The 14,180-nt window shown below is 41.6% G+C and overlaps 1 protein-coding gene across 1 annotated transcript; it reads right to left on the reverse strand.

Moving 5' to 3' along the window:
* Window positions 1–7,136: 7,136 nt before the first annotated feature.
* On the reverse strand, window positions 7,137–11,206 carry LOC123170692 (protein SPIRAL1-like 1). Its single transcript, XM_044588494.1, has 3 exons — window positions 10,963–11,206; window positions 7,652–7,812; window positions 7,137–7,148 (listed from the first exon to the last, which is right to left on the reverse strand). The coding sequence occupies exons 1-3, from the start codon at window positions 11,183–11,185 to the stop codon at window positions 7,137–7,139; spliced, it is 396 nt and encodes a 131-aa protein (XP_044444429.1). The 5' UTR covers window positions 11,186–11,206.
* Window positions 11,207–14,180: the final 2,974 nt, after the last annotated feature.

The following is a 14,180-nucleotide window of genomic DNA, read 5'->3' on the forward strand; positions in this document are numbered from 1 at the left end:
AGGTAATTATCTTTCTGGCAGCTATAGAAGAGCTCCAACTGACCTAAGAGGTGCCCACATGGCAAGGGGGCGAGGCCAGGGGGTAGAATGCACTATGTTGCCTTGTGGAGCCCTCGGGCACCGTCTTGCATTGATTCTTTTCCCAAGAATCACATATATTCCAAGAAATATCTCCGTAAACTTTTATTGTATTTGGACTTCATTTGATATGGATTTTCTATGATACAAAAAACATGCAAAAAAACAGGAAATGACACTTGGCATTGGATCTATAACTTAGTCCACAAAAATCATATAAAAGTGCACAATAACCATATAAAATTATTGTAAACATGGCATGAATACTTCATAAATTATAAATACGTTGGAGACGTATCAACATCCCCAAGCTTATTTCCTGCTCATCCTTGAGTAAGTAAATTATAACATACATAATTTATGAAGTGTGAATGCTAGAATAGTGCACAAGTTTGATCATTGATAATTCCAAACACCTTTTTTAGCATCATTATATATCATAAAATAGTAGCTTATCTCATAAAATACCTCATGATCAATTAGCAAGGTATTCACATGTTAACGTATAGACCACAAACTTTCTTGAAACCTAACAAAATATGTTCTCAGTCATCAAACAATTGCAATTCATCTTATTTTCAAGAAATGTCTATGTAAGAGCTTTGATTTAGCAAATTCCACATACTCAACTATCATTTAGTCTTGCATGATTGCTGACACTCAAAGCAAATTTTTTGAACAAACCATTTGAGTCAAACACATAGGAAGATAGGGGCTTAATGTTCGCACCCCAACTTGCTTATCATAGCTGATAATGTCAATAATAATAACTCATGATTACCTATATTCAACTGGATATATGTGCCTGGATCATTCCCTACCACATGATGCTTGCCAAGTAGAGAATAATTGAGGTTGAAAATAGGAATGAACACTATTAACTCTTGCATAGAAGTAAAAACTGAAAAGTAAAATATAGGCCCTTCGTAGAGGGAAGCAGAGCCTGTCATGCGCTTTTGATTTTTGGATTTGCAAGCCCTTAATGCAAAGGAACGTCACTTTATATTGCCCCTTGTGATAGCAACCTTTATGATGCAGTCCGTCGCATTTATTTTTTACAATCACAAGTTCGTACAAAGCTTATTTTCCCTTGATATAAAAGATCATACATATTTAGGAGAAATTTTTATTTCTTTTTGCACCGATGACAACTTACTTGAAGGATCTTATTCAGTCCATAGGTAGATATAGTGGACTCTCATGGCAAGAAGCTTGGTTTAAGGATTTTTTGATGCACAAGTAGTATCTCCACTTAGAACAAAATTTTTGCTAGCAAAAGATTATGAGAAAGCACCACGTGTTAAAGGATCCATGAAAATATAACTTCTATGTGACTCTAAACAAACATAACCCATTATGTTGTTTTCCTTGTCCAACACTAACTACTTGGTCAGGTTCGAAAATAATTAATGAGGGATCACAATCATAGAATATGTCCAATATAGTATATTTATATGCGAAATCTCTCTTCCTTCAATATTCTTTCATGAATTGTTCAAGTGACCAATTCTATGTTTGCCAACTTCCAATAAATTTTACCGCTTATACTTCTTATATGCGAAGTCATTACTCCCCATGGGACAAGCATATGAAACATATATAATTTAAGATTTATGATATTCAATTTATTCACCCATTTACTCTTAGGATATAAGTGAAGCACAATAGTGAATGGCAAACTACTCCAAAAGATATAAGTGAAGATCAATGTGTAGTCCAACAATTTAGTACCTATGTGAAAACTCTCTTGAAATAAATATTCCTGATTCAAGTATTTTATTTAAACAGCAAGCCAAATGAATATAAAAGGACACACAAAGGATAGAACACATCATGTGAACAAGTAAAAACTTAGGCTCAATCGATACTAACTGATGGTTGTTGATGAAGAAATGTGGGCTGCCTACTTGGGCATCTCCAAGCTTAGATGCTTGAGACTTCTTTAAATATTAACTTGGGGATCCTTGGGCATCCCCAAGCTTAGATGGTTGAGAATTCTTTAAATAGTAACTTGGCGATCCTTGGGCATCCCCAAGCTTGAGCTCTTGTGTCTCCTTAATTCCTCACATGTCACGGTTTCTCTAAATCTTAAGAACTTCATCCACACAAAACTCAACAAGAACTCATGAGATAAGTTAGCATAAACCCATGCAAAACCTTATCATTCTCCACTATAACAATTTACTAAAATTACAATTAAACATTCACACTAAATGCCACTACATATTTAATAGTCATATCCTCAAATAGGATCATTAAACAAGCAAACATATGCAAACAATACAAGTATAACAGCAATCTGTCTAGATAGAATAATCTGTAAAGGATGATGCAAAAAGTTCTGAAAATTTACCACACCGTAGAAAATTTATCATAACTTACTTTGTCAAAACTTCAAGCTTTTATCACATTTTGACTTTTCTAGATAATTCAAGCAATAACGAAAAACTTCCTATTTTGAAACAACAACTCATGAATGTGCAAACTAAGCATGATGAAGGCTATACTTGACATTTTTATTGAAATATAAGATAAAAACATAATTATCAATAACATCAAGTAGATACAAACAAAAGAAAATGACGCTCCAAGAAAAACACATATCATGTGATGAATAAGAATATAGTTCCGAGTGAGGTTACCGATAATGTTGAAGATGAAAGAGGGGATGCCTTCCGAGGTATCCCTGAGCTTAGTTGCTTGGGTCTTCCTTTAATATCACCTTGGGGTGCCTTGGGCATCCCCATGCTTAGGGTATTTCCGCTCCTTATTCTCCTCATATCGATATGAAAACTTCAATCACACAAAACTTAACGGAACTTCGTGGGATGGGTTAGTATAATAAAACAAATCATTCACTCGAGTACTGTCAAGACAAGATTATTAATTATTCTAATATAATTCCTATTGTACTCTATCATTTTGAGAAATTATATTGACAATGTAAGCCATAGAAACTATAAAACAAGCAAACTATGCATTGAAAACATAATCTTTCAAAAACAGAATAGTCTGTAATGATCTGAATAAATATCATACTTCTGCAACTCTAAAAATTCTGAAAAATTAGGAAAATGTAGGAAATTTTATATCAATATTTTGTCAAAATATTCAGATCAAAAGAACGCTGTAGCGAATTATATTAATTCCTTGACTGAGCGCAAAAGTTTCTACTTTTGCACAAAATCAACTCAACTATCATCCACACTATCCCAAAGTCTTTACTTGGCACAATATAGAAATAAAAACTATTAAACATTATTACTACAGTAGCTTAATCACACGAACACACAAAAATAGTAGGTCGAAATATTGGGTTGCCTCCCAACAAGCGCTTTTATTTAATGCCTTTTTAGCTAGGCATGATGGTTTCAATGATGCTCTCGGTAAAAGTAAAGAATTGAAACATAACAGGAGAATCATGAAGCCTATGACTAGCACATTTAAGCCCAACACACTTCCTATGCATAGGGATTTTGTGAGCAAACAATATATGGGAGCAAGAATCAACTAACATAGGAAGGCAATACAAGCATGACTTCAGAATTTGATGTTTTTAAGTATATATATAAACATATCTTCCCATCTCATAATAATTTTCAGTAGCATCATGAATGAATTCAACAATATAATTATCATATAAAGCACTCTGTTGATGATCCACAAGCATAGAAAATTTACTACTCTCCACATAAGTCAATTTATTCTCATTCATAGTAGTGGGAGCAAACTCAATAAAATAACTATCATGAGATACTTGATTGACATAATCAAATTGAACATTAAAATCATGATGACAAGTTTCATGGTTATCATTACTCTTTATAGCATGCATGTCATCACTGTAATCATCATAGATAGCAACTTTGTTGTCATAATCAATTGAAACCTCTTCCAAAATAGAGGATTCATCACTAAATAAAGTCGTGAACTCTCGAAATCCACTTACTTAATTATTAAAACAATATTCAACACCCTCCAAAATAGTGGGATAATTACTTCCGAGAGTTGACACTCTTCCAAACCTACTTTCATCATTGTAACTATGCAACTTTTTTCTTGTAGACTTTGTTGGGCCTCCAAGTGCGGAGTTTTGTAGGACAGCAGTGATGACCCACAAGTATAGGGGATAAATTGTAGCTCTTTTATATAAGTAAGAGTGTCGAACCCAACGAGGAGCAGAAGAAATGACAAGTAGTTTTCAGTAAGGTAATGTCTGCAAGTGCTAAAATTGTAAGTAGCGGGTAGTTTGATAGCAGGATAATTTGTAACGAGCAAGTAACGATAATAGTAACAAGTATGCAGCAAGGTAGCCCAATCCTTTTGAGGAAAAGGAGAGACCAAAACAGTCTCTTATGATAAGCAAAGCGTTCTTGAGGGTACACGGGAATTTCGTCTAGTCACTTTCGTCATGTTGGTTTGATTTGTGTTCGCTACTTTGATAATTTGATATCTGGGTGGACAGTTGCTTAGGTGCTGTTCTTACTTGAACAAACCTCCTACTTATGATTAACCCTCCCGCAAGCATCCGCAACTACGAGAAAACTATTAGGAATAAATTCTAACCATAGCATTAAACTTATGGATCCAATCGGTCCCTTACGGAATAGCGCATAAACTGGGGTTTAAGCTTCTGTCACTCTCGCAACCCATCATCTAATTGATACTTCACAATGCATTCCCTTAGGCTCAAATATGGTGAAGTGTCATGTAATCGACGTTCACATGACACCACTAAGGGAATAACAACATACATACTATCAAAATATTGAAAACATATCAAGTTCACATGATTACTTGCAACATGATTTCTCCCGTGACCTCAAGAACAAAAGTAACTACTCACTAATAATAAACATGCTCATGATCAGGGGAGTATTAAATAGCATATTGGATCTGAACATATAATCTTCCACCAAATAAACCATATAGTAATTAACTACAAGATGTAATCAACACTACTAGTCACCCACAAGCACCAATCTATAGTTCCGGTAACAAGATTGAATACAAGAGATGAACTAGGGTTTGAGATGAGATGGTGCTGTTGAAGATGTTGATGGAGATTGCCCTCGCCAAGATGGGAGAGTTGTTGGTGATGATGATGACGACGATTTTCCCCTCCGGGAGGGCAGTTCCCCCGGCGGAACTGCTCCGCCGGAGGGCAAAAGTGCTCCTGCCCAAGTTCCGCCTCGAGATGGCGGCGCTCCGTCCCGAAAGCCCTCTCACTACTAGGAAAAAGGCTACTAGCAGTGCGGGTACCCCAGCTCCTAGTATCGCGCTATAGCTAATAGTTAGTAGTAGCGTGGGTTAAACCCGCACTACTACTAACTTTGTTAGTAGTAGCGTGTGCTACCCACGCTACTGCTATTACGTACACGCGCTACTACTATTGAAATAGTAGTAGCATGGGTAAACAACCAACGCTACTAGTATCCTATATACTAGAAGCGCTCAGTTTCCTCCCCACGCTACTACTAACTTATTAGAAATTAAAAAAAAATAAACCAGTACACATTATTACAAATACAAGATTTAGAATAAACCAGCATTAGAACACATCTAGTAAGAGCATACATAACTGACATGGGCTCCTATTTCATGATTAACTGGACACCGAAACCAATAAATGAGCCAAAACCCCATCATTATGCATTGGTACTCATGATTGATCACTTCAAAGAACATGCAAGTATGTATGTCATTAACAATTGCAAACATAAGTTTCTTTTTACTACAGTTGTTGTATCTACTATCACACAGTTCCTCATTCTACCTGTTCTCACTCCAATAATAAGAAAAATGAACAGGAAAAATAGAGATAATCTGCTGCAATTGCACTTCGGTGTCATGGATTCCGTCTGCCGCTTCAACATCTCATTCTCCTGCAGCAATGGAAATTTGCCCAAAATTACCTTTTGCAACAACATAAGATTGCATTGAGATTTCAGAATTAAACATAGGCATATCTCATAGCTTAAAACAAAGGCACTCAACGGAAAAGTGCATAAACCGAGAGAAAACCTTTGGCTAGAATAGCAACACAACACAGGAGCTACGCTCGGTGGCGGAGCTCACTAATCGGTGGAGAAGGTCGAACTACCAAGTACGTAGAAGCACGACAGAGGAGCACCTATGTTAGTGCTTCCGAGACAGTTGATTTAACTCTTACTAGTTCTTACTAGTTCTTACTAAATTTACCAAGTAATAACAATAATAATAAACGTGTCCAGACCTCTTTTTTGGACTTAGGATTCCACATACTGCAGCCTATATGCTGTAAGCAGTTTGCGTCACTACTAAAACAGAACTTAGGTAGAGAGTTTGGTGATTATCAGATTAAGTTTCACGAACATTTCACAATTCACATTAGCAAAGATTAAACACAATCATATGACAGCCCTATCAATTCCTGCTTAACACTTGGAACAAAAAGCATCAAGATAGAACTCAGGAATCAGTAAGTCGGTAAGTTTACCATCGATCATATTCGAAACATATCATAGGCATCTTACATATTACAACGAGAGTGTGCATTATGCAGATCAACGGCCTAAGCGGATAATGATCTAGGACAGAATATGATTGAGCACTAGGAGCAACACACGCTGTAATTTTGAAGAACAGAGCAGTGTTCAAGTCCCCAACAGAACACAATCCCAGACAGGAATATCGTTGTTCTTTCTTCAAATTACCATACACGGGGAAACAATGACAAGACTGGATTGTTTTACAAAAAAGGAAGAGGATGATTAAGTGGTTTTACTTCAGATCAACAACATGTCAAACGAATCACTCTACCAAGGGTACAACTATGAGGTAGGTTGCACCAAACTCTCATCGGAGAGAGGAATAAAAAACGAGAGAGAGAGAGAGAGAGAGAGAGAGAGAGAGGGAGAGGGAGAGGGAGAGAGAGAGAGAGAGAGAGAGAGAGGACCTTCTATCGTGTGGGCAGTAGCAGGGTCGGAGCAGCCACTCGCCTCGTCGTCCTCCTCTCACAACAGCAGATTTCTGCTTGACAAGCAGATAGGAGCACAAAACGCACGCATCAGGTGGCGTCAAGCACATGGCTGCATGTATAACAAAAGGAAAGGCAACTCTCTTAATTTTTCAGTTTCTAAACTAAATACAAAATGATTGTGAAATCTTAGGCATAACCAAAGGAAAGCAGATTCGCAAAATCACTTGAACTTGCTTATACTACACATACAAAGTCCAATTTTTACTGTTAATATTGATGTTATAACATGTTCAGTTACAAAGATGCAAACTGCACTAGTGATTTCAAATTTTGCCACCAGCATGAGTCGAGTTGAGTTGCTAACTAACGAACGACAAGAACAATGCATATACAGGGTAAATTTTGTAAATACTGGTGGCCAACGTAATTTATTCAGTTTGAAACTTGAGGTGTTGCAAAGTATTGTGCTTCATTTGTTCAAGAATACAGGTAAGTTGGATTGCAAGACCTCTCCTCTTCTCCTCTCTGAAAAAATAATTACTTGCTGTGGTGCAGCAAGCAGCCGGAGGAAGGAGACGAACATAGGGTAAGCGGGAGAAGAGAAATGCTTACCTTTCCCCACTTTGGAGGAGAACCATTGAATATGTATGAGCATTCAGGGGCCGACCAGTTTGGAGGAGAACCATTGAATATGTATGAGCATTCAGTGAACGCAGCCCCTATCCCCACACCAGCTCCAAGTGCAACTGATGCCCAGCGGGTTGTTGGGCTACCTGTATAAAATAACACAAGTCACAAACATGCATTAGACCATAGATTTAGTGACAGTTACTTCACGAAGTGTAAATTTGAGTTCTTCTCAAAGTGTTTCTTTCAGCATATGCCAACTCTGAATAATTAACAAGTAAATAAGATTATAAAATTTGAGAACATTCAAGAAAAATGCATGAATAATTGGTGGGCAAACTAATAATTATGGATTATCAGGTGGAAAACAGACAATTCACATAGCCAAAGAACTTTTTTAATAGTTCCCTTACCAACATCAGATACACAGTAACAAGTTGCATTGGTTACTTTATAGAACTTGTGAAATCAAACTCATTCTAGATACAAATAAAAGGACTCCAAGTTATTCAACAGAATAGGATACATGGAAACAGTTTGAGATTAGCTGATAACAAGCATCACACACTACAGGAAACAGGTAATTTGTCGTCTGTGGATCACAGACGGCAAAGAACTAAATCTAGACGGCAAAGAGTTTGCCGTCAGCAAGCAGACGGCAAAGATAAGTCGGCAAAGAATACTTTGCCGTCAGCTTTTCATCAGCCAGACGGCAAAGACTTTGCCGTCAGCCAAATCTTCTTCGCCGTCAGCCTTGTAAATCATAGACGGCAAAGAAATGAAGTTTTGCAGTCAGCTGGACTACAGGTTTGCCGTCTGCTATTCGCGTCTTTGCCGTCAGCCTCGTATATCACAGACGGCAAAGAGAGGGGTCAAATTAAAAAAAACATCAGTGTTGCTCCCGAGCGATGCGGTCAACTCATGCTAGTGCACTGCCTATCTGTCTTCTTCTTTTTTAATAGGGAAAAGCCCATCCGCGTGTAGTGCCTTTCATTCAACGTTAGTGAAGTACAATATGCATACATGACCTTGAAAAAACTAAAGTGTTACAGAGTAGTCCTGGAAATTAATACAAAGGACCCTAACAAGTAAGACCGAAAAGCAATCGGGTCCTTCTCCACTCCATTGCTCTGCCCGCCCCGCCGTGCAGTCCGACGCTCGCCTCACCGCTCTGCCGTTCTGCTTGCTGCGCCGCCGCCCAACCCTGCTGACCCGTGCAACTCCGACCCAGCCGCGCTTGGGGGCTGACTCGCACCGGCGCCGCGGGGAGGCACGTGAGGGAGGTCGGGATGGCCCTGCTCAGCCGCGCTCGGTAGCTGACTCGCTCCGGCGCCGCGGGGAGGCACACGAGGGAGGTAGGGGATGGCAGGTGCTCGACCGGTGGAGCGCCCGGCTTCTCAAGCGGCGGAGCTCGCGAGGCGGAGTGCAGGACCGGCGGGTGTGGACGGGCTCGAGTGTGCTCCCGGAGGAGTTGTGCGCATGGCCGGCCGGTGAGGACGAGCTCGCAAGGGGTGGAGCTTCACGCGGCGCCGGCGTGGTGGCGGACGGATGCGCGGAAGGGCGCTAGGCGTGGCGGCGGACGTACGGGCTCGCGGGCGTTGGCCACGGCACACAGTTGCTCGGGGATGGGCGGGCGCTGGACGGGTGTGCCGGATGGGCGGGCGGCGTTGGCCGGCGGCGTGTGGCTGCTCTCAGGGGAGAAGGAGGGAGGAGGACACTGGCTAGCGGCGTGCTAATGCTCTTGCAGATGGAGAGACGAGGCGGCACGAGGGAGAAGGAGATGGGAATCGTGGGTGGGCCAGGTACGGGCGTGGGGTCATGGGTGGGGTCGTGGGTTGGGGCGCGTGCGTCGTTGGGTGGGTTGGGGCATTCATACGTTGGTCCTGAGTGGGTGGGATGTGCATCTCAGATGCTGCCAAGTCATCAATCCGTGTGATGGATCCCGTGGTGTGCTTCTTCTTTGCCGTCTGCGAAAACAAATACAGATGGCAAAGAGCTCAATTTGCCGTCTACCAAAAAAACACATACGGCAAAGATTCTTTGCTGTCTACCAAAGCAAACACAGACGGCATAGATGCTTTGCCGTCTGTGATTTTTGTTGCGGACGGCAAAGTGAGCTCTTTGCCGTCTGTGTTTTTTTCGCAGACGGCAAAGTTTTTTTTGCCGTCTGTCGATGACGGCAAACCCTTTCTTTGCCATCTGCTCGATGAAAAGCTGATGGCAAAGACGTCTCCTGACGGCAAATTAACTGTTTTCCGTAGTGACACAGACCTCAATGGACAAGCCCCTAAAGTTCGTGAATGAAACTGACTTAGGACTCCACATACTGCAGCCTATATGGTGTAAGCAGTTTGCGTCACTGTTAGAACAGAACTAAGGTGGCGAGTTTGATGATGATTTAAGCGAAACCAGCATTTCACAAATTCACACTATCAAAGATCAATAAAAATCATACCACAACCCTATCAATTCCTGCTTAACACTTGGAATGAAACAGCATCAAGACCGAACTCAGGAATCAGTAGGTCCGCCAGCTCACTATCAATCATATAAAAAAACATATCATATGCATCTTGCCGTGTTACTCTAAAAATGAGCATCGTGCAGATCTAATAGGAAACACGCGGTAATTTTGAAAAACAGATCAGTATTTAAGTCCCCCACAGACCACAATCCCAATCAGACAAAGCGTTGTTCTTTCTCTAAAAAAAATACCAGACACGAGGAAATGATGGTAAGACTGAATTATTTTCAGAACCATGATTCACCATAACCATTCCGAGAGCATGACTAACACCAGGAAAGCATTGTTCACACCAATAAAATCACAAACAGTTTCCCTGCCTAATAGTCAAAGCCATCACATAGCCTAGCCCAATTCAAGCACGTCCTGCTATTCATACACTGGCTGACGAATCAATTGAAATGAGACTCTGGCCTCTGCAGAATACAAACATACAGGAAATAAAACATAAGCGTTTTTTCCCTTACAATCATCGGAATCTCAGAGCACTCGACGCAAATTTGGGGCCCCAATCGCGCAGGAAACAATCAATCTGCAGCACCCTAAAGCAGGGCATACGCATTAGTAACGTTCCCAAATGTTTTCGCCTGGAGGAGCGCGCCCTACCTACGCAGCTAGGGAATCCCTCATCAGATTAGGCCAAATCGAGATGGAACACGAGCATTATTTTCGCCAACCCTAGATCATGAGATACCCACGGAGGCGCGGCGAACAGATCTGGTGATGCAGCGAGGGGAATGGAGAGGTGAGGCGGAGGGGGTTGGCGGCTTACGGAAGAGAATGAGGCCTCCGAAGGCGCCGCCGAGGGAGGAGTAGGCGACGCGGCGGATGGAGAGGTCGAGGCAGGCGTCCCACTTGGCATCGAGGTCGTACCGCAGCGGGATCCCGAACCTGGTGGGCGGGGACGACTTCATTGCCGGCGCCGGCGCCGGGGAGGGAGCGGCGGGTGGCGCGGGCGCGGGCGCCGCGGCGGCGTTCTCGGGCGACTCCGCCATGGGAGGGAGGGAGGGAGGAGAGGAAGGGACGAGGGTTGCGACACAGGGAGGAGGAGCAGGTGGGGTGGGGGTGGGGAGGCGACGCGAATGGGGGAGAGAAAGGCGGAGGTTGCGGCGGCAAGGAGATCTCTTAGTAGTAGCGTTGGGTTTATACCCCACGCTAACCCAACGCTACTACTATGGCATGTCCCGGGTGCATGCTGGGGACCACTTAGTAGTAGCGTGGGGTTTATAACCCGCGCTACTACTACGACTGGTCCCGAAGGGCACGGTGGAAATCACTTAGTAGTATAGCGAGGGTTATAAACCCGCGCTACTACTATCAACTTAGTAGTAGCGAGGGGTATAAACCCGCGCTACTAGTAAGTAGTAGTAGTGGGGGGTATAAAACCACGCTACTAGTAAGCGTCTGCCTATAAGATTTTTCCTAGTAGTGTCTCCTTATTTTTCTAGCTAAAAATGACTTATATACCAGAAGATGGGCACCGGAGGTGGGCCGAGGAGGGCACAACCCACCAGGGCGCGCCTGGGCTCCCCGGCGCGCCCAGGTGGGTTGTGCCCACCTGGTGGGACCCCCTCTGGTAGTTATTTGCTCCAGTAATTCTTAAATATTCCATAAAAAATCTCCGTGAAGTTTCAGCTTGTTTGGAGTTGTGCAGAATAGGTGGTCTGACGTAGCTATTCCAGGTCCAGATTTCCAGCTGCCAAAATTCTCCCTCTTTGTGTATACCTTGCAAATTATGAGAGAAAATGCATTAGAATTACTCCAAAAAGCATTATTATGGATAAAAACATTATAAATAACAGTAAGAAAACATGACGCAAAATGGACGTATCAACTCCCCCAAGCTTAGACCTCTCTTGTCCTCAAGCGAAAACCGAAATCGAAAAACATGTCCACATGCTTTGAGAGAGAGGTGTCGATAAAAAAAATACGGACATAGAAGCAGCATGTTGATTATTATAACAGTAGCAAAATTATACATAGGACTTTTACCATAGAACTTTTGTCATACACTTCCCATGAATAAGTAATAGTTCATCACACAATCGAAGTATAAAGCAAAAACTATAGTAGAAACCAACAAACTATGTTCTTAGTCAACTTTCCAACTACAATTCATCATCTTTTCAGGAAGGGTCACATGTCGGAGCCTTTAGGCAAGTCCACATACTCAACCATCATATAGTCTTCTATGATTGCTAACACTCACCTCGTACCCATGAGCAAAACATTTCAACCGAACACATAGAAAGATAGGGGCTTATAGTTTCGTCTCCCAGCATACTCACCTCGAGGGTGACGTCAACAATAATAACTCATGTTATCTATATTCAACTGGACATATGTGCCTAGATCTTTCCCCACCACATGATACTTGCCAAAAGGAGAAAAATAAAAAGCAATAGAAGGAAAACTTTGACTCTTTGCATAAAAGTAAATACATAAAGGTAAAAGATAGGCCCTTCACAGAGGGAAGCAGACGTTGCCATGTGCTTGTTTGTATGCTCAATCCCTTAGTGCAAGAGAATGTCACGTTGTATTGCCCCTTAAGATGACAACCTTTATTATGCAGTCTGTCGCTTTTATTCTTTGCCATCCATGTTCGTACAACGCTCAATTTTCTTCTACACTAAATGATCTCACACTTTTAGAGGCAATTTTATTGCCCTTTTTGCACTGATGACAACTTACTTGTGGGATCTTGCTCAATCCTTAGGTAGGTATGGTGGGCACTTGAAAAAGATTTGGGTTTGAGGGTTTTTTGGATGCATAAGTAGTATCTCTACTTAGTGCGGAATTTTTGGCTAGCAAAGATAGGGGCAAGCACCACATGTTGAAGGATCTATGACAATATGACTTCTATGTGAATATAAACAAACATAAACCATTAAGTTGTCTTCCTTGTCCAATTTCAACAATTTTGGCATAAAATATTTTCATGAGGGCTCACAATCACAAAAGATTTCTAGGATAGTATATTTATTTGTGAATCTTCTCTTCCCTTATTAATTCTTTCATGAGTTGCATCATCGACTAATGCTATGTTTGTCAATCTCTAATAAAATTTCCTACTTATATTTTTCCTTATGTGGTGCTATCACCTACCATAGGATTACTATATGATCTTATTGATTTATTTCCTTTCTCTTATTTATTTCTTTTCTCTTTTTCTTTCTTTCCTTTTTCTTTTCTTTATTTGCAACATGAAAGTAAATAAAGCAAAAACTCTAAACTTTATTATATAACTTGCACACTATTACAATGATAGATCACTAAGAAAACTCTCAAAGAAGAAAGGATTGAACTAAACTTTATTTCATCTAAAGCAAAAGGATCAAACTAAGATACGTAAAAGCGAAAAGATAGCGGGATGATACGATACCGGGGCACCTCCCCCAAGCTTGGCGGAAGCCAAGGGTAGTGCCCATACCCGATACTCAGTTCTCCTTTGGTGGTGAAGAAGATGGTGGTGGTGTTGAAGAACAGGCCTTGTCCTCAGATTTCCATGGCAGTGGTCCACCATCATAAGAGGAAGAGTGAGTCTTACGGGTCCTGCAACTAGCAGCCAAACTCATACCTTTAAACCTCGCCTCATATTCAAAGACTTGGTTCTAGAGGTCATAGATCTTGCTTTGGAGGAAGTTGATTTGCTCGGTGAAGGTGAAGATGATGTCCTTCATGGGCTTGCCATCCACCTTGATATAACGGGAGAGGTCCGTGATCATGAGGTGATTGGCATGGAGTCCACGCTCCACCATCCCCTTGCACCGGAAGACATCTTGCTCCATAGCTTCAAGCCTAGCCTCCACGGTTCCCGTCCCATTGGGACAGGGCACATCGCGAAGGTGAAGCACCCCCTCATGCATCTCAATGACCTGAGGGTGCTGCACCACCTCCCGCAAATATGGGTTGATGACGTTCTTGAAGAACTTGTCCTTAGAGGAGCCAGAGGATTTCTTCGCGATACAGTGGTTAACAGGTTCGGGAAGT

This window comes from Triticum aestivum, chromosome 7D (assembly GCF_018294505.1).
Source record: "Triticum aestivum cultivar Chinese Spring chromosome 7D, IWGSC CS RefSeq v2.1, whole genome shotgun sequence".
Classification (NCBI taxonomy): domain Eukaryota; kingdom Viridiplantae; phylum Streptophyta; class Magnoliopsida; order Poales; family Poaceae; genus Triticum; species Triticum aestivum.